Consider the following 27177-nt stretch of genomic DNA (forward strand, 5'->3'; position numbering starts at 1 on the left):
CTATTTCACAATTTTAACAAAGGGAATTTTAAAAAGTGACTTTGTTTCTGTCTCTATTTTATGGGTAAAGTGGATATTAAAGCTGGATAATGTAGCCCTCATCCTGAAGAAGCATGCAATCATTATACAAAAGGAAAAAAAAACCTCCCCTCAGAATCCTTTACAAGCTAAGCCTTCCATTCCAAAACGTTGGCAACCGAAGCATCAGGGGAGCAGGACGCAAAAGGACCACCCCCTGCCCCCAGGGACAAAATAGTGATTGAGCATCAATTTAACGGAATTCCTTAAAATCTGACTGCAATTCTCAATTGCATGCATAAGAAACACAAACAGTGCGTTCAACACGGTTACATATTTTTGTACTGATGTATTTCCAACTGTCCTCAAGGGTTTTCTCCCCACTCGTCCAAGGATGTTTGGGGGTTCTGAATGTCATTTTCTCTTAAGGATTTGGTCTATAAGATGAAGAACTTTCAAAGCATGACTTTTACACTTGGCCACATGGGGCAGGACGGGAAGGAGAAAACAGTTTTAAGAAGAAAAGCAATTGCCTTGGCCAGTAGTGCTCTGTTTGCTCCCACCGTTATTGAAGACACTTGTGTGTAAGTAGGGGCTCTTTCCTATGAGCTGGTGATATTAATCTTTTGCCAAGGAAACGATTGTGAAGTCACCAGGTTAGCATTATGATTTTACTGCAACATCAAGAAAAAGAGCGATGGTCTGTGAGTTGAAAACCCTATTGTAACACATGGGTATCTTTAATCATCAGCATTATATGAGCTGTCATCTGCAAAAAATTAGTAAGGTTTAGGGTTTTACCAAAAGCTGCTTAACTTAAAAAAAAAAAAAAGATTTTGTATTGGTGGATAGTTACCTTTCTTTCTGTTGATTGAGCTAGCTTGGAACAAATTAATAATGATCTGAAACAAATTTACGGGACTCTACCATAGATTCCCTGCTGGTACATTACATAGCTCTCATTGTCACAGCAACACAAAAGCCACTACAGTGTGACAAACTGATAGATGGTATTTCAAATACCACCCAGGTCAACTGTGGTGAACGCTTCCAGTGGCGCTTCTAGACAAAGCCAGGCTGGGAAGGATGGCCTCGAAATCTGCTTCTGAGAGAAAACTGGCCAGAGGAAGCCGCATGGCCCGCAGAACATTGGAAGAGGAGGCCCTTAAGATGAAGCACACTGCCATGGAGTCCATTCTGACTCCGAGGGCCTCTACCTAGAATTTCTGAGGCTATACATCTTTACAGAAGCAGATAGTTCCATCTTTCTCCTGAGAAGAGGCTGATGGGTTTGAACTGACAACCTTGTGGCGAGTGGCTCAATGATTACGTAAACACTGCCGTAAGTACTACAAATTACAACTGTGGAAAAACTGTCTCTTCAAAATAGAGTTGACCTCAGTGATGTGGATGGAGCAAAGCTTTCAGGAGGTTCATCTGCTGATGTGGCACGTCTCAAATGAGAAGAAGCACTGCAAACGTCTATCAGTAATCAGAACACAGAATGTGTAAGGCATGACTCGAGCTATCTGGACATCGTCAGAATGCAATGGAACACTGGCAGGCTGACCCTTGGCCTGAGTGAGGTGAAATGGGCAGTTATTGGCCATTTTGAATCAGGCAGTCATAAGGTCTATGAAGCCCCAATGGGTGAAATTGAAGAGGTGCGGTGTCACATTCATCTTCAAAAAGAATATTTCCAGATCTATTCTGAGATACAGGGTTGTCACTGAAACAAAAGTATCTCTAAGCCAACAAAGAAGCTAAGTTAGTTGAACTGTTCAAATTGATGCAGGGATTGTGCAGCAGCGAATGCCAAATATGAAGAAATTGAAAAATTCGACCAACTTCTGCAGTCAGAAACTGATCAAGTTTCATAATGTGAGCATGATGCATGGACAAATAGGGCGACGGGGATGAGAAAGTTGGAAACAACAAGGGATCAGTAGTTGGAAAACACGGTTTTAGTAACAGAGATGAAACAGGAGATGACATGACAGAATTTTGAAAGACCAACAACTTATTCATTGCAAATGCCTTTTTTTCAACAACATAAACAGTACCTACAAACACACATCACCAGATGGAGTACACAGGACTCAAACAGACTACATCATGGAAAAAGGCCATGGAGAAAATCGCATTACTTAGAACAGTGGTTCTTAACCTTCCTAATGCTGTGACCCTTTAATATAGTTCTTCATGTTGTGGTGACCCCCCAACTATAACATTATTTTCGTTGCTCCTTCATAACTGTAATTTTGCTACTGTTATAAATCGGGCGACCCCTGTGAAAGGGTCATTCGACCCACAGGTTGAGAACTGCTGACTTCGAACAAGGTCAGGGGCCCATAGCAAAACATGCCATCAATTGCTCCTATGCAAGTTGAAGCTGAAGATAAAGAAAAATAAGCACTAAAGCATGGCTTTCAGTGTATTCCACCTAAATCTAGAGGCTATTGTCGAAAACTGTTTTGATGCATTAAATACCAATGCAAAGACCAAATAAGTTGGAATGGCATCAAGGATCTCATTTCACCCTATTGAAGCTACTGACCAACGTTTAACTTGCTAACTCGGGGACCTGCAGTATCAAGGCTTCATAAAGTCTTCACGTGGTTCTCGGTCTCTCTTGGCCTTCACTGCTGCACTTCACATAATCCAGAGTCTTGGAAAGGTTTGAAAAGCAGAGTGCGCGCCCACGCGGACTGCTGGGTGGGTTTCCAGGTGGGATCAACTGACCTGGGAGCAGCTTGTTTCCACCCTGTGCATCCCGTATGAAAAGTCGTCTGTGAGGGCAACTGCCTCAGAACTGATCACATCGTGGAATGCAGGCCAACCTGGCGAAGAGAGGCAGAAGACAGAGGAGAGTTACACAGCCCTGGGTTAGGAGGCAATTTTAACAAAACACTAAGGAAAGACTGGAAATATTTCAGATATGACTCATGCTTAACTTTTTCAACCTGAAGAAAGGTGCAGGGGAGGGGAGTCAAACTTGAAGGATAATATATTTTGCAAAAATGCAATTATTTTTAAGAATAACCTTTTCCTCAGATACAGATTATAGTCACATTGGGGTTTTATGTTTCATGAGACATTATTAGACTATTCAGTGGTTTTCTTGAGCATCTCCAAATGTAGAAAACTCTCTCTCACCACCTTTTTCTCTGGTCTCCAGAGTCACCAGGCAGCCCTGAAGCACTCTGAGTCGTCCAGTCTGATGTTTTCCAAAAGGCAATCTATTTGGGCTTGCTGTTAAATTTTCAACAGTGCCTTTACCTTTCCAGGAAGCATGTTTTTTTTCTCAATACTTCATTTGAATGGCTAAACCCTGTACTGATGTGTGAGAGACGAATATCTGTTGTCTGTATCCTAATCTAATTTCTTTGCACCAAGGAATTTTTCTCCTATCTCCTTTATGGACAAGAGGCTTGCTCTGCTCACTGAGGAAGCTCACAGAGCAGTGTTCCTTGGGCAGCTCTGGGTAGCACTTTCTCATAAATAACATCTTGTTCCACTTTTCATTAATTCTAAAGATCTTAAAAATACATGCACGGGTTTAAGAAACTCAGTGGTAAGTGGACAATAAGACTGCACAATGTTTATGAGTACACAAAAGCAGGTTTTATGTTTAGCAATTATGATCATGGTTTTACATGTTCCCAGAAAATATGTTTGGAGTCACCGAATTGAGGCCCGCACCCCAAAAATGATGACAGATTTGTGACTGCACTGAATTATGGGTTATTTTTTCCCCTTGTCTATTTCAGAAATCAAATTTACTCCTGTAGAAATAAGGAAAGCCATGAAAAGCAAGGTACTTTGTTAACGCACCTCTTGAGAAAAAGAGTATATAAACGTCAACAATACAATGTCCCTTTGTCTATAGCAACAGTATAGCTTTCATAATCAGATGTTTAAACACTTTCTAGCTGAGTTCAAGATTGCCACACCCACCCAAACCCGTCAGGGCTCTTCAAGATTGCTACAAATCACCAGGAAAACCTTGACCTTGTAGAGTAAGATACCATTTCACAAAAACTAATTATGGTGAAAGTCAACAGTATTCTTAAGAAACCTCCTCCATACCTGCACATATATGTAGATTCAACAAGGAAGCAGATGGACTTTGGGCCGCTACTAAAATCTCACCTAAGTACAAGAACGGTTTGTTTTAATAAAATGGCATTGTATGATACTCACCTTCCTGACACCATCGTTGAAGACAAAATGTGTGCATAAGCAAATATGGTGAAGAAAGCTGATGGGGGCCAGCTATTAAAAAATACAGTGTCTGGGGTCTTAAAGACACCGAGACAGAGGACAATACTGAGGGTGAGTCCAGTCTGAACCCCCCACAGCGGGGCAAACCAAGAAAGGAACATTACAGATCAGTAATGGAAACAAAACCAAGCCAAAAAGCCCGAGGAGCCCACCCAAATAGACTTGAGGCTAGGAGGGGCAGTTTGCAGAACCCCCAGGACCATTGGGGAGATGTTATAAAGGTCAGGAAACAGACCTGGAATTATCTATGCTTTTTGGAGGTTTTGGGGGCCAGTTATTATTATTTATATATATATATATTTTTTTTTTTCTATTTCTTTTTACTCAGTTTTTATTTTCTTTTTGTACCGTCTACGTTATTGTTGGTTTGCCTACCGATACGTTATTGTTGGTTTGCCTACCGATATAAGATGGGCACGGGAACCCAGCCTGAGGAGAGAGCAATGGGACTGAAGGTTCTGGAGGGGCTTAGAGAGAAGAGGAGATGGGAGAAGGGAGTGGTGAGCAAACAACGCCATAGACAGGGGAACAACTAGGGAATTAAAATCAACAACGAGGAGGACATAAGAGACCTGGGGGTATTGGAGCAACAGCAATCTAACTGAGAGGAATTACTAAGAGGTAGAAGAATTGGTGGGAAAAGAGGAAGGTAAAAGGAAACAGAGGAAAGATCTAGGAAGCACAGCTATGGTTAGAAGTATAAATATAGGTGTGTACTTATGTAAATATATTAATTCATAAAAATAGAGGTATTGGCATAGGTACATATATTTATATGGCAATACTTTGAGGAAGTAGACAGACTTTGGGCTTCTGCTCAAGCCCTCCCTCAACCCAAGAACACTTTGTTCTAACAACCTGGCATTCTGTGATGCTCACCTTCTTGGCACAATTGCTGAAGACAAAATGGGTGCACAAGAAAATGTGGTAAAGAAAGCTGATGGTGCCTGGTTATCAAAAGATATCGTGTCTGGGGTCTTAAAGGCTTGAAGTTAAACAAGGGGCCCTTTCACAGAGAAGCAACAAGCCCACATAGAAGAAGTACACCAGTCTGTGTGATCATGAGGTGTAGACGGGATCAGGTAAAAGGCATCAGAAGACCCCAAACAAAGAAACAAAAACATATTGTTGAGAATGAGGGGGCTCGGAGAAGATACCCCAAACCCATCTATAGATAATGGGATATCCCCACAGAAGGGTTGCAAGAAAGGGAGGAGTCAGCCTGGGTGAAGTACAGCACTGATGAAACACAATATTCCTCTGGTTCCTTGAGGTTTCCACACCACCACCACCACCCCCACTATTATGACCCCAATCCTGTCTTTCACTGTGGGCTAGGCCGGAGCATGTACACAGGTACAGATAAGAGCTCAGGACACACAGAATCCAAGTGAGATAAACCCCTCAGGTACAGAAATGGGAGTAGTGATACCAGGAGGGTAGGGGGTAAGGTGGAAAGAGGAGGGGGGAAGAAACTGAGGGGGAAGGGAAACAGCCATCGGTATAAGATATGAAAATAACAATAATTTATAATTTATCAGGGGGTCATGGGGGTTGGAGGTGGGGAGAGAGGGTAAAAAGAGGAACTGATACCAAGGGCTCAAATAGAATATAAATGTTTAGAAAATAATGATGGCAACAGATGTACAAATTTGCTTGATACGACTGATGTAAGGATTGTTATAAGAGCTGTAAGAACCCCCAATAAAATGATCTTAAAAAAAAAGAACTGATTGTAGTAGTAATTATACAATTATGCTTGAACTATGTGAATTATGGAATGTTATGACATCTGTAAGCGCTCCCAATAAAATGATGAATCAATTTTTAAAAAGAAAAAAGAATCTTCCGTTGTCCCTTATTTGCAAATTCTAAAGAGAGTATTAATGTACCCTAGTGTCTATTTAGTTAGTAATGATTATGTGACACATTTTGGGTGTTCTCTGTTCAAGGACTAAAGTCCCAGTTGCTGGCAAGGAAACTGAAAGCACACTGAAAAGGAACAGAACTCGAGTCCCCAGAGGTTGCCGGAACTGTCATTTGGACATGATGTCCATCACAGAGAGCAGCTTTCTTTGAAGGTAGCCTCGGGGAAACATCACAATGATCTACGTATAACCACCTCCCAGGGGGACAGACAATGGAAAGTGGGTAAAGGGAGACATTGGAAAAAATAATAATTTATAAATTATCAAGGGTTCATGAGGGTGGAGGGCAGGGAGGGCAGGCGGAATGAGCTGATACCAAGGGCTCAAGTAGAAAGAAAATGTTTTGAAAATGATGATGGCAACATATGTACCAATGTGCTTGACACAATGCATGTATGTATGAATTGTGATGAGTTGTACGAGCCCCCAATAAAATGATTTTTTTTTAAAAATAAGTATTTAAATCTACATGGAGGTTATGTCAAAAAACAAGTTTTCCAAATTGATATTTTTGTTTAATAAAGGGGTCTATGATTGGCAGCAATACTTTTTGACTTACCCTAGTGTGTGTGTGCAGGCATGTGTTGGTGTACATGTACCCCCTCTACGCTGCCTCTGCAACTTACCATACACACTGACCTTGTTCTACGTCATCCTGGATGTGCGACTTATCTGTGTTCAGCTTTGCTTCCTGAGTAGGTGACGGAGGCAAAGGTTGGGCTCACTGACTGGGTATTTTCACTGCCCCCACGGTGTCTAGCACAGAGGCATAGTACATATGTTTATTAAACTGATGTCTAATTAACCTTAAAAAGCAAGTGGAATAGATAATTATGGTACATCATAGAGTTCCACATGAGAGAAGCAAAAGATCAGCAGTCTCTCTTTTGACAGACGACATTAAAAATGACAGCTTCTTACTACAGTATCCTCCTTGGCTCAACCACTATCATGAAACCTATGCAAGTGTGGAAGTAGGAAGGTAGGAATGGGAAGATAAACTAAGTCACCTCACTTCACCAGAACTGGGGGCCCAAGGGGGCAGGGGGCAGGGAGGAACAGAGGGCTGTATTCGTTGCCGAGGTCACACAGGTGGTAAGTGGCAGAGCGACGGATGTTTCCACTTCAATCCAGGACTCCGGTGCCCTCCACTTCACTTTCAATGACAGGCTGGGCCACCCTGGCAGGAAGGAGGGCGGAGGTCCTAAGGAACAGATGAAGTGCCATGTCTAGACAGTTCTATCGCTACACTGACGTGGCCTCTGAAACGCAAACCCAGTTCCGTGCCATCCAGTTGGCTCTGACTCATAGCAAGCCCAGTGGGCAGGACGGAACTCCCTCTTTGGATTTCTGAACTGAAAATGGTCACAGGAATTGAGAGCCTCATCTTTCTTCCTCAGAATGGCTGGGGATTGCGAAATGCTGACCTTGCGGTGAGCAAGCCAATGTGTAATCCACTGAGCCACGGAGAAGCCAAGAAAGATAGTACCTTAGACAATATTGAATTCTCTAACCCTCTAGTGATCAAATTGTTCAAAGAGAAAGTCCAAGAGTAACTATATCAAGGATGCATTCTAGTTTGGGACATTTAAAAAGTTTTTATTCTTTTACCTAAAACTACCACAACCATTTATAAACCTATCACTAGGCAACAGCATTGAGAAAAACTGTCAATGATGTTTGGGGTTCTGCTTCTTATATGCTCTCCTAATAATTACAAATCATTGCCTACTCATGATAGTAAAAGGAGAAAATAAAACACCTTTGGAATGAGATGTTAAACCATACAATCGAGCTGCTGAACCATATATTTTGTCTCCGAGACTTAAATAAAGAATTTCTCAGGAGACTATGTTCCAAGATAAGAGTAGGTTTCCAACCCAAACCCCTGCCATTGAGCAGATTCTCACAGCGACCCGATGGGGCAGAGTTGCCCTTTTGGTAGAGGAGGGTTAGGTGGCATGAGATGAAATGAAATTCATAAAACTCAGATGATTTCAGTGTGCTCCGGGAAACTGCTGAACCATGAGTAGTGTGCTTGTTGCTTGTTTTGTCCTATTTAAAGGTTGAAAGGGATCCTTAGGAGAAAAAAAAATTTTTTTTAAACTACCCTAAAACCCAAAGTCTCCCTTTGCACTCCAATTTAGTCTTTACAATGGACGAATCTTAGTGTACTGGGGATCAGCAAGAGGGGCCACGCGGATGACTAACAACCTGGGGGATAAAGCCTCTTTCAGCAGAGAAGGGTGGCCAACAATGGAAACAAAGGAGACGGCTGAGTTCCTTTGGGAGGTCTCAGAAAAAAGTGAAACTCCAGAGAAAGAGAATCCACTAGAGAGGCAAGTCCTTAATGACAATCAAACCAAGAAGGACCTTCACCCAAGGATAAATTGCGTTATGGCAGAGCAGCCGCAGTGCTGACAGCACTTTGAAAGCGGAATTCCCTCATCATGTGAAAGTATTTAAAAGAGGAACTCTTCGCTGCTGTAAAAATCCTCAAAGGAAACCCTGCCCCCACTCCTAATAAGAAGGAAAGTGCTTCAAAGGGTGATAGGCAAAGGCTGAAGCAATCTGCGTCTTGTTGAGAAAATTATCTTGAGCAAAAGGGTTAGGGGAGGGGGCTGGGGATGTATTTATGTCAGTTTTGACATTAAAGGAATATCATCCATCCTCCTTTCTCTAGGATTTTCCTTTTGGTCTTCTCATCTAACCAAACATTATTTGTTTTGGATGCATTCCATGCACTTTTTAAAAGGAAAGTCATGTGAAAACCTGTATAAACAGACTTGTCTCAGCCCACCCCCAATACATCCCTTTTGTTTCTGTCTGATGAGATTGGATTTGGGCCTATTATCATTTCATTTTAAAAGCTATAAACTGTATGTTTTAGATATTAGCCTATTATTATAAAAAACCACTTATATTCAACAAATAGTTCCTTGCCTCAAAAAAATCCTCTTCTCCCGATAGCAGATAACAAGTACAGGCACCACCACTAAAGGAGACAAGTTGGAGTACAGCAGTCTTGCTCCAACAACTTTTAGCCATCAGGCCAAACAAGTCTTTAGACAGAATGCTTTGGTATACATCCAGGACACACACATCTGGATCTCTGACACAGGGCAAGGGATCCAGACCGTTGGTGATCCAGTAGCCCCTGGGTGCTTGTCTTCATCTGTACTAGAAGGAAGCTTTTCAGCTTGCAGGGGAAAGGACTTTGCCCTCTTTCCCCACACCACCATTTAATAAAACCACTTTAGTCTGAGTAAGCCTGTAACTGAATAATGGCTTGGCTCTCCACAAGCAATGCTGTGGTGATAAAATTTTAAATGGTTCACTCCAACTGCCTCCTGGAAAACAAAACCAAAAAAACCCAAACTTTCTTGGCTCTTGATCCCCATCTCTTCCTTCCTCCTTCAAAAATCTCTGAATTAAATTGTAAAATTCAGCACCATATTAAAAACAAGTTGAAGCCAATTCCATCGGTACCATGTCTAGAAAAGGTGGCCCTCATTCCTCTCACTCTGACTTAACAAGAGATAAGTAGTGGGTTATGAGATAGGCTACCAACCACAAGGTCAGCGGTTTGGAACCACCAGCTGCCCTGCAGGAGAAAGATGAGGCTTTCTGTTCCCCCAAACACTGGCAGCCTCTGACACTCTCAGGGGCAGCTCTACTCTGTTGTACACTGAGTCTGAATCAACTCTATAGCAGTGAGTTTGGTTTGATTTTGGTCTGGCCATGTAGCTTCCACTTCCTGTTCAACTTTCCCACCCTCTGCCCCCATCACCCAATAAAAATTAGAAGGTTTGGTAAAGTAGATACATGACACATCCATAGAACATGGTAAACATATTCATGACCCCAAACTTATGATACTGAAATGTCATTACAAACATTGTGTTGGCTTCATGTGCACAATAACTTTGAAAACAGTGAATCCCAATGGGACTGAGGTGATGGTTTCATAAAGACGATGCACACTGGAGCGTGGCGCGGTGAGACAAGCTGAAGCTACACACCCATGCTTTCACAGCTCAAATCTACGGCCGTACTTGAAAATACGTATCTTTAATTTTTCTCTAGCTGAATCTGTTAACCTCACTGACCCATAGTTCACTATTGCACTGCCAACCAGCTAAAAGAGAACCTGTTAAAGAAAAGGCATTCAAAAAATGTGTCTAATTTAATGAATGCCAGATAGCCTTTGACTTCCCACTTCACAAGACAGGCTTAGCATCCTGATCAGCCCTCTGCACGGCCTTCGCCATTTCAGTTACCGACATTGAAGTCTTCTGCGCTTTTCCAGGGAGTAGTTCCTAGAGCTGAAAACTGATCAGCAGGGTTTGCACCACTACAGCCTTGCACACGCATGTTGTTCACTGCAATATGAGAGCTGAAGAGGGCTGGGGTTACTTGCCCTTCTCCAAAGGTCCAATTGTTACAATTCCAGGTGGCCTACAGTCAAACAGAGTCGCCCTTTTACAAATGTGTCACTTGTCAAAAGGCCTACCACATTTCCTTTTACTTTTTTATGGACCTAGACTTTATTCTACAATTATATAGTTTTACGTAATTTACATATCCAACTTAAAATTTTCAGTTTTAATATTCCAGAGCATATACAAATGTATTCAGAATAATATAAGCATCCATGATTTATCTGATTCAATAAATACTAACATTGTTTTTTCCATACTTGTTTTCTATTTTTCCTTCTCCTTCCATCGTTCTCTAACAAAATAAAATATTACAATTACAGGTGGACCTACCTCCCATCCTTATCTCATCTTATACTTCTTGGTACTCCAGAGCTATTTGTTTATGAACCATTCTGATACTTTTTGATTCATTTTCTACATATGTCTACATCTATAAATAATTGGTAGTATTTTGTTTTTGAAAATTTACTTCAATAGCATTACACTGTAGTATTTTAGTTTTCATATTCTTAACCTCTGGCTGTTCTTTTTTATTTACAGTGTCGTTTATCTTATAAAGGAATTGTCTTTTTAAATATCTCTGGGGATATTAATTAGAGGGTTGTTTTAGCTTAGATTTTCTGAGTCCCAACAATACCTCCACTTTCCCTAGACTCAGTCTCTCATGATCTGGTTTGGTTGTTTCCATTTAAGAACGGAGCTCTGGATCGGTTAACCCAGAGGGACCCGATGTGAGCTCTGTAGCGCATTCTTTCCTCGCCAGGTCATGGCTCCAATTGTAAACGCTAACTGAGAGCTCTATAAACACTGTCACGGGTGTCTGGCTGACAAGTGTTTGTCCTGAGGTTCCCGGAATACCTGAGTGGGGAACGGCTTTCCCTCCAGACAGGCCCCAGTTCTCCCAGGTAAGTGAAGAAGCCCCGGTAGTGCTGCCAGGTAAGTACTAACCTCCAGGAACCAATCCTACCATCTATTTTGACTCACAGCAACCCTATGTGGAGCCCCAGTGGTGTAGATGGTTATGCACTGGGTTGCTAACTGCAAGGGCAGCAGTTTGAACCCACCACCCTCTCTGAGGGAGGAAGATGAGGCTTTCTAGTCCCATTAAAATTTACAGCTTTGGAAACCCTAGGGAGCCTTTCTACCCTGCCCTATAGGGTCATAATCTCAAGGTGAGCGGTTCAAAACCTCTAGCTAATCTGCAGGAGAAAAATTAGGCTGTCCGTTCCCATATGACTTAAAGTCTTAGAAATTCATAAGGGTAGTGCTCCGCCATCCTTTAGGGTCACATGAGTGGGAACCCACCCAATGATGATAGATGTGGTATGAGGTAGGTAATGAATGATTTGGCTTTCTAAACATGAAGGTGAAGATGATGTCTAGCCATTTGTTAGACTTTCAACCAAAGTCCTTGCTATCAACCCCTAAAAGAGCCCTGGCAGCACAGTGGCTAAGCACTGGCTACTCAGAGAAAGGTGAATGCTTCTAGTCTAGCAGACGTGGCAGTCTGCTCCACTGGAAACTCAATGTGGCAGTTCTACTCTGTCCTAGGGGGTGGCAATGAGTTGGAATCAACTTGACAGTGGGGAGTGGGGTGGGGTTTGAGGTTTGTCGGGCCCCCAATGTTTCTCTTGCCAGTTCTGAGCCCTGAGTTTCTCAGTATTTCTGTGCAACAACTTTTGTTCACATTCTGTGCTATAGTTTCCTTTAATCAGTCATACCTATTTCCCGCCCCCACCTTGAAAAAAATTGGTTGAAATTTGTCTATTCAAGACCACTTCCCAATTCAAATCTTTTTGCAATTATAATTTTTCCCCTCCTTCTCTTTTTCCTCTTTCTTGATTCTTGTTCTTCTTTTTCTTACTCTTATTTCAAAGAAGTTCCTTTGGAGAAAGGAGAAACAAATGTGCATGCTCACTCTATCATCTTGAACAAGAAGCCAAGATTTCTTTTTAATAAGCTGCAGATTTTTGTCTCTTGATCTAATATTTTATATGAAAAAACAACAGATTTAGGCATCAATTTTCTACTGACAACAATTACATTATGTTTAAACTTACTGATAAAAACATCAAGATCAATGTAAGGCTTAGCAGCTTTAACTGGTATCAGATAGTGACTCTGGGGCTAAAGGAGTGATTATGGGCTAAACTCTGTGAGATTAACACTTAGGCCACTGCTGTGCCATCTCAGTTAAAATCAAAGCAGACTGGCTCACTGGAAAGGAATACTTTAAGACTTATTTTCAAGTCTGTATTTGAGTTGTTTAATACGACTTGAGGCCTTATATTTTTAAATCATGTTTTCTCTTTTTTTATCAGTTTATTGGGAGCGCGTACAACTCTTATCACAATCCATCCATCCATCCATCCATCCATTGTGTCAAGCACATTTGTACATATGTTGCCATCATCATTCTGAAACAATTTTCTTTCTACTTGAGCTCTTGGCATCAGCTCATTTTCCCCCTCTCTCCCCCCACCCTCTCCTTCCAAGAACCCTTAATAATTTATAAACTATTATTATTTTGTCATGTCTTACATTGCTCGACATCTCCCTTCACTGACTTTTCTGTTGCCCATCCCCTAGGGAGGGGGTTATATGTAGATCCTTGTGATCCGTTTCCCCTTTCTACCCCACCTTACCCCCTTTCTACCCTTACCTTCCTGGTATCACTACTCTCATTATAGGTCCTGAGGGGTTTATATGTCCTGGATTCCCTGTGTTTCCGGTTCTTATCTGTACCAGTGTACATCCTCTGGTCTAGCCAGATTTGTATGCTAGAATTGGGATCAAGATAGTGGGGGGGGGGAGAGAAACATTAAAGAACTAGCGGAAAGTTGTATGGTTCATCGTTGCTATACTGTACCCTGACTGGCTCATCTCCTTCCTGCGACCCTTCTGTAAGGGGATGTCCAGTTGCCTACAGATGGGCTTTGGGTCTCCACTCTGCACTCACCCTCATTCACAATGATATGGTTTTTGTTCGTTGTTTTTTCCTCCAGATTGATTATCCCATCTATCTTATCTAGCTAGACCTGGAGAGATAACAATATCCCATTGACACCTCGTGATCACACAGGCTGGTGTGCTTCTTTAATGTGGGCGTTGTTGCTTCTCAGCTAGATAGCTGTTTGTTTATCTTCAAGCCGGGCACCATCAGCTTTCTTCACCACATTTGCTTAGGTACCCGCTTTGTCTTCAGCGATTGTGTCGGGAAGGTGAGCATCAAGGAATGGCAGGTTAATAGAAAAAGTGTTCTTGCATTGAGGGGGTACATGAGTAGAGGTCCAATGTCCATCTGCTACCTTAATACTAAATCTATAAATATATGCACATAGATCTATTTCCACATCATATATATATATTTACATATGTACATGCCTGTATTTAGACCTCTATAAATGCCCTTTGCCACCTAGTTCTTTCTTCTATTTCCTTTTACTTTCCTCTTCTCTCACTATTATGCTCAGCCTTCATTTGGGTTTCAGTAATTCCTTTCAGTTACATTGCCCTTGATCAAGCCTTACCAGGCCTCCTACACCCTCCTCACCATCAATTTTGAATCACTTGTTGTTCCCTTGTCCCTGGGTTTGTTACCACCACTTCCTTTCCCCTGTCTTCCCCTCTCCCATGTGCCCCCGGAACCACTGGTCTCGTTGTTTTTTCCTCCAAATTGATTATCCCGTCTATCTTATCTAGCTAGACCTGGAGAGATAACAATATGCACAAAAAACAAGACAGAGAAAAAGCAATAAAAGAAAACAAAACAACAACAATACCAATGGCAAAAAAAGAGAGAAAAGCCTGTAAATAGTTCAAGGTCTGTTTGTTGACCTTTAGGAGTGTTTTCCGGTTGAGTCTGATGGGGTGCCATGCCGTGGCCCCAAACTCTATTTTTGGCATTCCCTCGGGATTTCCTTGCTCTGGTCCCCTTGTTGTTCTGTTGCACGCCCTTAGTGCTTTGCCTCGGTGTGGCGGGGTCAGATCCAGTGCAATTCCCACACTGTGACTTGAGGCCTTATTGTGTATCTTCCTGTTATTACAAATGAAAGGCCCTTGGTGGCATAAATGGTAAGGCATTTAGTTAGACTGCTAACTAGAAGTTGGAGGTTCAAGTCTACCCAGAGGTGTGTCAGAAGTGGCATCTGGTGAGCTACTCTGGAACAACCATCCATTGAAAGAGCCCTATGAAGCCCAGTTCCACCCAGACACACAGGGGTCACCATGAGTCAGACTCAAACTGACGTCAGCTAGTGGCTGGCTCTTACAAATACAATACAAAGCTCACACTGTATGCCGAGGGCATGATTTCATTACTATAAACAAGTAATCGTTGGAATTGTCAAACGATCCCAGTCAAGGAAAAATGGTCTCATCATCCTCATGATCCTCATGATCAAAGCAAAATCACTCAGCTTTTGCAAACCTTCTCTCATGCTTCTTCAGGTTTATTAAGCAGAACCTGACATGAAACATGACACTCAAAATGTTTGCCTTGAAAATCTGGGAGTTCCAAACATATAGATACATAAATTGACATAGATCTATAGACTAAAATGATTAAATATAAGAAATGCCAATAGGATTTAAGTGCACCTTATTCTGCAAGCATTGATTGCATTTTGGCTACCAGCTATGTTTTTCATGCAAGCCCCATGCCTGAGCCCACGTCTTCCTCAGAGCCACACAAAATTGATTCTGTCATTTTCTTCCCAAGCACACCCTTTTCCCCATTCTCTATTCCATTTGATGGCAACAGATCCAGCTGGTGTTATGAGCTGGAATCCCAATAATTCCATCTCATCCTTTCCCTTCATGCTTCTTTATGTGCCACACTAACCCAAACCAGCTAATTTTGCTGAGTATCTCTAAAAACTTCCCTCTTACATGCCTGTTTTCATCTCCTCTTTTGTTCTTCACAAGGAGTCCTGGTGACATAGTGGTTATGCATTGAGCTGCTAACCATAAGGTCCGCGGTTCAAACCACTGGCCACCCTGCTGGAGAAAGATGGGGCTTTCTACTCCCGTAAAGAGTCAGTCTCGAAAGCCCACCGGGCCAGTTCTGCTCTGTTCTGTAGGGCCGCTGTGTGCCAGAACTGATTCCATGGCAGTCAGTTGGATTTGGTGCTTATTCTTCACTCTCTAACCGAGTTTCCAAACCATCGTCCTAAAATGCCACTCAATGCTGTGGAGTTGATTCAGACCTGCTAGTTTTGAATTACTGACCTTGTGGTTAGCAGCAACCCCTAACCCAATATATAACCATTATACCACCAGGGCTCCTACCATCTGTTAAAATCCTCAAATGGCCCCCAGTCATCCTGCCATTCAAAATGTTCCTGGCAACAACGCCACTCTCATTAAGAATAATTGTATCGCATGATGACAAGATGAAAAAGCAAGGCAACTGGTAGCCAAAATGCAACCGATGCTTGCAGGACAAGTTGCACTTAAATTCTATTGGCATTTCTCATATTTAATCATTTTAGTCTATAGATCTATGTCAATTTATGTATCTATATGTTTGGAACTTCCAGATTTTCAAGGCAAACATTTTGAGTGTCATGTTTCATGTCAGGTTCTGCTTAATAAACCTGAAGAAGCATGAGAGAAGGTTTGCAAAAGCTGAGTGATTTTGCTTTGATCATGAGGATCATGAGGATGATGAGACCATTTTTCCTGACTGGGATCGTTTGACAATTCCAACGATTACTTGTTGATTGTTCCAGAGTAGCTCACCAAACACCGCTCTGACACACCTCTGGGTAGACTTGAAACTCCAACTTCTATTTAGCAGTCTAACTAAATGTAGAAGGACAATATAAACGGGAGAGGAAAACTGGACAGGCACTTAAAAGGCAAGCAGAGAAGTAAGAACGAGTGAAGAAAAATACAAGCGAAAACGTCAAGAAGTAAGAGACAGTACAGGAAACCAGCCCAGGATCCGCCAAAGAGAGCAGAGTGTTTAAGGCTGAAGGGTACTCTACAGAGAGGGCAGGCTGCATAAGATCTGAGAGGAGACTCTGAATTCAAGGAGGAGGAGGTCGGGGAGACTTCGGGAAGTGCTGTTTCATTGCACTTCTGCACTGGGTTGAAAAGCATATGTGAAGAGCAGGCTGAACAAAGCCTGGCAGAGAAGGGAGGTAAAAGAGGTTGATGGCTAGAGAGAACAAAATGATTTCTGTGTAAGATAAGTGGATTCTGGACGCAGCCCTCCCCCGTCCCACTTTTCTCCATTTTCTAAAGGGTTATAAAAGTTACAATATTTAACTCCTTCATTGGAACTCTTTGTAAATGGGCGTTTCAGAAGCAGAATTTATTCCAAACACAGACATGCTTCCCCTCTTTACCTAACAACTGGGGGTGGGAGGGAGTTCAGTAAAGAGTAACAGATGCCTTTCCAATAAGAAGATCGTGCTTTGAGGGACATAAAAACTGGGTATAAATACACTCAAGTTAGGGTTATTTTTTACTGCTCCCAGACGGCTTTTGCCTCTGGGTTTGCTTGTTTGTTTTCTCATTGATAAAAGAAGAGGTCTATTGAGGATTCTTAACATTATCTCGGTTCCTGCATGTACTTATTGCATAGATGGGACCGAGTTCACTGGAGAGAAAGCTAAGTGGAATTAAGTTCGAGAAAGAAAAGAGGCGGAGACACAAACTGCCTCCAAGGCCCTATCACCCAATCACTTCCCTTGGAGAAGATGATCTTTGGCATCAACCCCAAAGTGTAGATCCGCCAGCAGGGTTTTAGTAGCTTTTCTGCTGCTCCCAGCAGCAAGTATCCTCAGAGTACCGTAGCCTCTGATTAATGGCCTCACTGCGCCCATTCGTGGTGCGGATGCTGTGTGTGTGTCTTCCATGTTCTTGCCCTGCATCAGCATAGCCTCGGGTGTTTTGCAGCGCCCTTGGTTTATGACAGGCTTCATTCTATTGTGCCTTGCACAACTCAGCCCCTCCCCCCACCGCTACCCAAAGATAGCCCACAGCTAGAAGCAGCTGCAGTGGAATTTTTGCAATAAAATCAATGCTCCAAAAAATATTTAAACATGCTAAAAATGTTAAACTTTGTTTAAATTCTCCTCAGGATATTGAACACAAGTTACATTGGAAGAAGGGCTGAGAGACTTTCCATCCCTCATATCTCTGGGGCTTTCATGTCTCTTTATCTTTACTTATTTGTATTTTTAAGTGATTCCTACCATCTTATGGTCTACCAAACTGACCATCGGAAGCATAATGCTTTAAATATCCATTGTAATCTGTTTGGTTTGGTTTGGTTTGGGGGGTGGGGGGTTGTTTCTATTTTTAACACAAATTAGGTGCTCGTTAGGCTGCTAACCGCAAGGTCATAGTTCAAAACCACCAGGCAGTCTCAGAACGGACTATGAGGCTTTCTAGGCCGTGAAGATGGGCAGTCTTAGAAAACCGGAGCAGCTCTAGCCTGCACTATCCGTCACTATGAGCCTGGAGGGGAGCATGCAAAGCTTTACCTCTGGGTCAAGTTCCCTTGTTACACGTGTTCACAATGCCTGCCGTTCTCTCTTCATACAACAGTTTATTACTACATGTTTCGCTGGTCACTTTTAAGCTGTTATGCGTGCTTTTCACTACGCTCCGTGAGACCGTGATTGGCTTCATTTACTGTTATATTCTCAACATCTACTGGGCAGAACTATTTCCTGAATGAATGAGGGGAGAAATATCCTAACAAACTTCCTTATTTAACAACATTGGACTTAATGCAAAGATGATCACTTAGTTTGGATATAACTATAATTGAGCCAGTGAAAGAACAGGGGAAAGGGAGAGGAAAAGGAGAAAAGGGAAGAATTTCTACTATTTTGCTTCAGGCAATTTTTCCAAAGATTAAATTTACTATCATGTAGTCACTTTTCCTACCTATCCAAAATAGTTCACTTATTCAAAGTGATTGTTCATAACTGCAGATGTAGACACCACAGAGCCTTATCACCCATAGTCACTTGAGGCATTCGAATCGATTTAAGGACAACAGGACTAAAGCCCATCCAGAGCCCGGAGGTGTCCCGTGGGCAGTGTGAACGTCTGGTGTGTGGAGACTGGAAGTGTGGCGACACTGCAGCAAGCTTTGCTGATTCCTGTGATCCCCGCACAGCACTGTCAAATGGCTCCAAACATCTCTAACCGGTCTGCATTTCATCCACAGTTTTCTTGCAATTTCAAAATATCTTAGACATTTCTAAGTAGGAAGCGACAGGGGCCAGCTTCTCCGTTTTCCTCCTTGGAGGCAGATATTATTATTTTTCTCTTCAGGTTCAATAAAGTTACTGAACCCAAATGACTTCAACCAAAAACTGGAAAAAATGGCGGAGGAGACTTTATTTTCTCTGGCCTAAACACTATCTCTTGCTACTTTAAATCACAGTTAATGTTTAAATATATATATCTTACACATAAGTCAGTCAGCTGTAGACCTTCAGCATCAAAAGGCTCTGAGCAACATCATATATAACAGCTTGACCTTTAGCCATAATTCCTAAGTGCCATTAAAAAATGTCTCTCAAACTGGTTTGAAATGTAGTGTTGACCTGGTAACCTGGACTAAAAACATTCAACTTTGGATGATTATTTTATTTTACTTCCCAAAACTCTTCAGTTCACTGAAGCATCCATTAAGAAATTTCACAAGGAGTTTAGAGTCTGCTTAGAATTTATTAGCTACATAGGACAGGAAGATAGTGATTTGGGTCACTTGCTAAGTGAAGATTATTTACTGTGCTTACCTCACCTTAAGAATACCACGAGGAATAATAACATAGGAAATTCAGAGACATGCAATTCTATTATCAGAAACACACCATCCAGGCTAAAAGTGAAATAACAATCCATGGATGTAACTGAAGTTCTGAATTAGGTCTATTCACTAAAAAGTATCATGTGAGCATGTTAGTCAAACTATTACATTATCGCTACCTATCAAAAACTTCGGAACAATTCCTCTCCTATCTATATGTACCTGAAGAAAATGTAAGACTACTTTTTTTTTCATATATAAATCATTTTATTGGGGGCTCATACAACTCTTATCACAATCCATACATGCATCCACTGTGTCAAGCACATTTGTACATTTGTTGCCCTCATCATAGAATACTTTTTTTTTAAAGCACATTTGTACATTTTTTGCACTCATCATTCTCAAAACCTTTGCTTTCTACTTGAGCCTTTGGTATCAGCTCATTTTTCCTCTCTCTCCCTGCCCCCATCCCTCATGAACCCTTGATAATTTATAAATTATTATTATTATATCATATCTTACACTGTTCAATGTCTCTCTACACCCACTTTTCTGTTGTCCATCCCCCAGGAAGGGGGTTATATGTAGATCCTTGTAATCGGTTCCCCCTTTCTACCCAACCTTCCCTCCATCCTCCCGGTATCGCCACTCTCACCACTGGTCTTGAAGGGTTCATCTGTCCTGTATTCCCTGTGTTTCCAGTTCCTATTTGTACCAGTGTGCATCCTCTGGTCTAGCCAGATTTGAAAGGTAGAATTGGAATCATGATAGTGAGGGGAGGAAGCATTTAAGAACTAGAGGAAAGTTGTATGTTTCATTGCTGCTCCACTGCACCCTGACTGGCTCTCTCCTCCCCAAGACCCTTCTGTAAGGGGATGTCCAGTTGCCGACAGATGGGTTTTGGGTCCCCACTCCACACTTCCCCTCATTTACAATGATATGATTTTTTGTTCTTTGAGGCCTGATACCTGAACTCACTGACACCTCGTGATTGCACAGACTGGTGTGCTTCTTCCATGTGGGTTTTGTTGCTTCTGAGCTAGATGGCTGCTTGTTTACTTTCAAGACTTTAAGACCCTAGACACTATATCTTTTGATAGCCAGGCACCATCAGCTTTCTTCACCATATTTTCTTATGCACCCATTTGGCAAGACTACTTCTTATATGAGGCCATTAACTCTTAAAATTCTTTTACTTATCTAAAATGCCTATTTTTCTCCATTTTCTTGAAACGTCTCTTTAAACTTCTAGATCTCTACTCTACTACATGCTTTGAAGTCCTATGGTCTGAAATAAAACATGAGGGAACTTCAAAAAGTTCACATGCAAATGGAAATAAAAGATAACAGAATTTTTCCGTGAACTTTTTAAAGCCTCTCCATATTTCCTTGTTTGCATAGATCTTCTATAAATCTTCCGGGGTCTAGATCACCCTTTTATGATGTGTCAAAACTTAGCTCATTTCCTACAACTTAAATTTTTGAAAACTTACCTTGAAAATAAGTTGAAACAGATTGCTCCAAAAAACTCCTTAAAATTTTGTTTTTAAAATAAAAGATTATATAGGGTTGTTTACATAACAGAAAGATGTAGTGCCACTGTACAGACACACAGAAAAGTTGAAGTAATTTATCAAACACTATACATTCTTTAATATATTAGAAAACATTAATTACCGTATATACTTGTATATAAGCTGAGTTTTTCAGCACATTTAATGCAGTTTTTGTGGTAAAATTAGGTGCCTCAGCTGATATTCGGGTCAGCTTATACTCAAGTATATACGGTAATTACTTTTACAAGTTATGAAACAACCAAAATCAAACAAAAGCATACTCTGAAAACAAGGCCTTCTTTTAGAAATATTTTTGGGAAATCTTTTGTCAATATCCAACCATATTATTCTGTTCTGCTCTTTCCATAAACTTAACACTTTACAATATGGGCAAGGGCTTCAAAATTTCATGGGAAAATAAAATTAAAAGATAATAGAATTTCCCCACAAATTTGTTGAAGCCGCCCCATATACTATAATTTAATTTGTTTATTAGATTTTTTTGTCAATTGTTTGCACACACACACACCCCTCACCTGAAATTAGAAGAAGGTAAGCTCTATGAAAACAGAGACAATTATTTTGTTCCTGATTCAATAAATTCGTTTGAATGAACTTTCTACATATATTCTTGTTACCCTGAAAATCTGGAGCTAAAAAACAAGTGATATAGCTGTTTGTGATTTAAATACTCATTATAGAATACAATTTAATTCAGAAAATTTGCACATGTAAAAACCAAACAAAACTCTCTGCCACTGAGTCAATTCTGCCTCGCAGTGATCCCATGGGTGGGGTAGAACTGCCGCTGTGAGTTTCTGAGACTGTGGCTCTTTGAGGGAGCAGAGAGCCTGGTCTTTCTCCAGAGGAGCAACTGTTGGTTTCAAACTGTTGACCTTATAGATTAGGAGCCCAATGTGTAACCACTAAGCCACCTGGGCTTCTAATAGGATCATAATTAACTTGTAGTAGTAATAATAATACCTTTCTAAAGCACAAAACTTAATAGGAATTATTATAAAAGTAATGTAAAACCAAATGAAATCAATTCAAAAGACACAATAACTGACACAGTGGTGTATCGGGCGGGGGGAGGGAGTTGGTAATTGGGCAGCGATCAGTGGATGGGGTAGAGGGGAGGAAGCATTGGAGCTGACTGTGAAGATGTATATACAACTCTTTTAGAAGCACTTTAACTATGGAGGTGTATGATATATGAGAATATTATATCAAGAAAACTACTGGGAAAAATGAAGAAAAGAAACCAAACTTGAACTCTGGTTACCATGGGGGAAAGAGGAAAAGGTCTTGCTTAGGAGGCATTAAGTTCATGTTCACGGTGGTGGAAAAATTTGGAGGAATATCATAATGGCTGTACAACACGGAGAGTATCATCAATGGCACTGAATTATTCGTGTAGAAGTTGTTAAACTGGAGAATGTTTTGTTGTGTATTCTTTCCAAAATTGAAAAAAAAAAGATACATGAGTAACAATGAGTACAAGGAAGAAGAAAATAATTCTAAAATTGAATGTGGTAAATACTGTTCAGCTCTTCTTGATATAATTGAACTATTTAATTGCATGATTTGTGGGTGAAGTGCCAATAAACCTGTTAAAATTTTTAAAAAAGGTTTGGCCATGTATACACCCAAACTACACAGATGCAAAAGTCTGTTATAGAATAAGCTCTAGAATGCTCAGGTAATTTACTGAGGATCTGTGTACCTATTAACAGTCTTTTCTCTCCCCCAAATTCCTGCTTGCCTTGTGAAGAGCTCCCCTGTAGGTAACCCACTCATCGACTACCGCAGAGAGCTGAAACGAAGTCCAGGGAGACAAGCTCCTACATCACAATCGGTGGGTGGAAGGGGCCTTTGTACATTGAAAGTTTTAGTGACTTTGCTTCTGATCCTTACTAAGCATAATGCAGGCATCAGGTATAAGGCATCATCAGAACAAAAAATCTTACCATAGTGAATGATGGGGGGAGTGCGGAGTGGAGATCCAAAGCCCATTAGTAGGCCACTGGAGATCCCCTTGCAGAGGGGTCTCAGGGAGGAGACGAGCCAGTCAGGGTGTGATGTAACAACGATGAGAAATACAACTTTCCTCTAGTTCCTAAATGTTTCCTCCCCGCTCCCATTACCATGATTTGAATTCGACCTTGCAAGTCTGGCTAGACCAGAGGATGTACACTGGTACAGATAGGAACTGAAAATACAGGGAATCCAGGGCGGATGAGTCCTACAGGACCAGTGGTGTGAGTGGCGAAACAGGGAGGGTAAAGGGAGAATGTGTAGGAAAGAGGGAACCGATTACAAGGAACTATATGTGACCTCCTCCCTGGGGGACAGACAACCGAAAAGTGGGTGAAGGGAGACGTCAGACAGGGCAAGATATGACAAAATACCTATTTATAAATTATCAAGGGCTCATGAGGGAAAGGGGAGTGGGGAGGGAGGGGAAAAATGAGGACCTAATGTCGGGGGTTGAAGTGGAGAGAAAATGTTTTGAGAATGATGTACAAATGCGCTTTACACAATTGATGTGTGTATGGATTGCGATAACAGTTGTATGAGCCCCTAATAAAATGTTTTTAAAAAATGTTCTCATTTGAAAATATTTGAACTTTCGATGGAGAAATATGGCTGAAGTAGTGTTGTACACCTAACACTCTTGGTGACACAAATAGTACGTGCTTGAATACTAGCTTAAAAGCTGGTGGTTCAAACCAAGCACAGGTGAGACCATGGACCACAGAAGTGGAGATGTGCTTCTGTAAAGATGCTGGCCAAGAAACCCGCGTGGAGCAGCTCGACGCTGCAACACACAGGTGGACATGACTTGGAAGTAAGATGAGGGCAGAGAGTTTTTGTTTTGGAGGGGTGGTTTGTTTGTTTGTTTCTGTTTTTATTACACACAGGCAATTCCAAAAAGGTCCAAACCCAGCCAGAGTATATTCCATGATCTACAAGTTGACAAGAATGATTTCATTCTGTCAATTGTGCAATAATACGAAGTCCTACCCACAAGACATACAGTAATTAACTAACAGGTGCAAGCCATGGTCACTTAGTACTGAGTAGGCACTAAATTAACAGAGGATGAACAAGTGAAGCAAATCAAGATGAAAGAAAGTACTGACAAAAACTGTAACAATAATATAATATCTCACTTTATATATGTCTGGGGTGGGAGACAAAACGAGGTTCTCTGTTCCACTTAAGATTTATAGTCACAGAAACCCTAAGGAGCAATTCTTTTCTGTTCTCTGGGGTCCCTATGAGTCAGAAGTGACTAGCTGGCAATGAGGTGTTTGCTTGTTTAATTTCCTCTCCCTTTTAATATTTCAAGTACTTTTTACAAAAATCACCTTGAAAGTATTTATTGTTCCTTACGTCACTAAAACAGAGTACGTACAATGTCATGAATTACTATAGCACATAAAGATCAGTTGGAAATATGCTGTGGCCACTTATGCAATTACTCTGCTCTTTTACAGTTTGTGTAGTATAACGTTTTGGAAGCCTTGCTCAGCATCTATAAACATAAAACACAATATCACTTTTGCAGCAGTATATAGCCTACACATTTTGCCTCCTGTCAGTGGAAAAGAAAAACAAATGTCTCCCATGTAATTATTAACTCGCGGTCAAAATTATGATCTTAAAGACTAGGTAAAAATTAATTTTAATTATTTTTCCCACATTAGAAAACTCCTTAGGGAAAATTCACCAATGTCAGGGGTTATATGAATATGGAAGTTTTGTGGTTTGGTTTTTTTTTAATGATCTAAAGTGTAAGCCAGAAGTCAACATAATAGCTCTTTTCTCTCTAGCAGTTCTTATGTTTATACATTTTTATTTGTAATGTCTCTCCCACACAAATAACTCTTACCTTTCCATCAGTCTCTGCTTTTTGCTTAGTCCCTGGCTGCCCTTGCTTTCTGACCTCCAAGATGTCTTAATGTTATTACTTTTTAAATGCTTGTTCAGCCCCTGGTGCTCTTTAAAAAGGTCACATATACATGTCTTTCCATATATAAGCGCAAATATTTAAATGAATTATATATACTTTACATGCAACCCTTCCTTCTTCTTCTTTTGTTTCATGGCCTGTTTCCCAAATGAATAAGAAACTTAACAAGCAAATAGGGGTTCCACCATTGATTCTGTCCATGCATTTACAGCCATATAACACTTTCACGATCTATATAGAATGTTTTAGCAAAGCAGTCTATTTCTGATGGATGAGTGTCAGAGTGAAATAGTGCTTCACCAGCCTTTCTTACAAGGGGCAGCAGAGTGGACTTGAACCTTCAAGCATACTAACCACTTCCACCCCCCCAACACTTTCCAGCCATTTCTGCACTGACCGGAATCCGCTTTTCCTCTCAGAGACGCTCAGCAGTGGCTTCCTTACACACATGCTCCAACAGCAGAGGGGTTTTCTTCCTATGAGTCTAATCGATATTTCTGGGTGGCTTTCCCAAACAAAACAGTTAATAAAATTAAAAGCTTGTTTGTTTTTTCTCCATACCCCACACCAACAATAGACATTACATCTTTTAAGATTTTTCTAGTAGATTATTGCCAGTGGCTCATTTAGGCAAAGTTTGCCTCTCCTGAAACTAAAGAACAGAGTAGAACTGCCTCTGTTGGTTTTTGACACTGAACGTCTTAATGGGAGTAGAGAGCCAGAAAGTCTTAATGGGAGTAGAGTGTCTCGTGATTTCAAACTGCTGACCTTGCTGTTAGTAGCCCAATACATCGCCCACTCCACCAAATCCTAGTTTCACCTTTTGTGGCAGAAATTCTCAGTTTATTGACACTCAGATGTCATATACTATGATGTCAGCATTGATGCAGTATTCTACATCTCCTCTCACTTTCTTTTTTATATCTATCTATTTAGTTATTTATTTCTGAGATCTGGAAAAAGAGGGGAAGAACAGATGTCTTATTCATCCTGCTATTGTTCCTCGAGATCTGATTTCCCCTTTGATTTAATAGGGGTGTCATGAATCAGGATCAACTCCATGGTACTGGGATCATCTCTTGTGATAATGATTCTAAAGGAGCCCTGGAGATGCAGTGGTTAAGCACTCAGCTGCTTACCAAGAAGTCAGCGGTTCAAACCCACCAGGCTGCTCCATATGAGAAAGATGTAGCATTTTGCCTTCATAAAGAAGACGGCCTTAGGAATTCTCTGGGGCAGTTAACTCTATCTTGCTGGGTTGCTACCAGTTAAAACAGCAATGGGTTTTCATAGTTTTGATACATGTCTTACATAGGAATTTTAAAAAGAGATACCATTAAATAGAAAGTAAAGGTAAATATCAGCTCTTTTCAAAACCAAGTTTGTAAAAACAGATATGTTTCTGAAATTGCATTTTAATAAATCATTCAAATATTAATAAATCACTTTTTCTCAAATTTATGCAACAAAGGGTCAGAGGAGCAAGACTTGAAGAAAGACTTTTTGTTTTCACTATATTCTAAATACTTGCTTATACTAGGAATTAGCACAATGCTTACCGCAGCTAGGCCAACAGATTCAAACCATGGTATCTCGGACTGATAGAGCTGCGCCTCTAACTGTTGTTTAGGAAAAACAGCAGTTAAAGAGGGCCAGGTCAGAAGAAAAGAACATAAAGAAAGTTACAATACCAGGTGTGTTTGTTCCTACTAAGACAGTGAATCGAGTCGGGATCTGATGGGCGACAGGAGTACATGAATGAAAAAGGAAGTGAACTTGTCCATTTGGGGCTCATGTATTCCTAAATCCCCAATTCAACTCTTACCTCGTTACAAAACCACCGCTTAATTTTTTTCTCTTATTTTACAAGTCCATTCCTCGACGTTGTGCCATAATCTGGTCGTTTTCTAGTGGGTCTAACAGAGTTTCTGACTATAGATTATGGAATGATATATCTAAGGATGCTTATTGTCGGTTTAGATGTGAATAGCAAGTAATTATGGAATTGATTTTTCTTTATTCTCAAAATAAATAACATACCAATCAATCAGGTAAAACACTCACTAACTTAGGATATATATCTTTTGGTAATATATAGATACCACCTCTTCTTTAATTGATTTAAAAAAATTTAAATTCTTGTGTTGAAAAAGAGAGAAGGTAACTGTTATCTAAATATTACATAATT

The 27177-nt window shown here is 40.9% G+C and overlaps 1 protein-coding gene across 1 annotated transcript in view; it reads right to left on the minus strand.

Moving 5' to 3' along the window:
• The window catches only part of MSRB3 (methionine sulfoxide reductase B3), a 138671-nt gene that overhangs the window by 8239 nt on the left and 103255 nt on the right, over window positions 1–27177 (minus strand). The window contains exon 5 of the mRNA XM_004700801.2: window positions 2761–2858. Coding sequence (XP_004700858.1) covers window positions 2761–2858 — 98 coding nt within the window. The remainder of the gene's footprint in view (window positions 1–2760; window positions 2859–27177) is intronic.

Source organism: Echinops telfairi, unplaced genomic scaffold (genome assembly GCF_000313985.2).
Source record: "Echinops telfairi isolate 266 unplaced genomic scaffold, ASM31398v2 ScPeMD7_2;HRSCAF=8, whole genome shotgun sequence".
Taxonomy (NCBI): domain Eukaryota; kingdom Metazoa; phylum Chordata; class Mammalia; order Afrosoricida; family Tenrecidae; genus Echinops; species Echinops telfairi.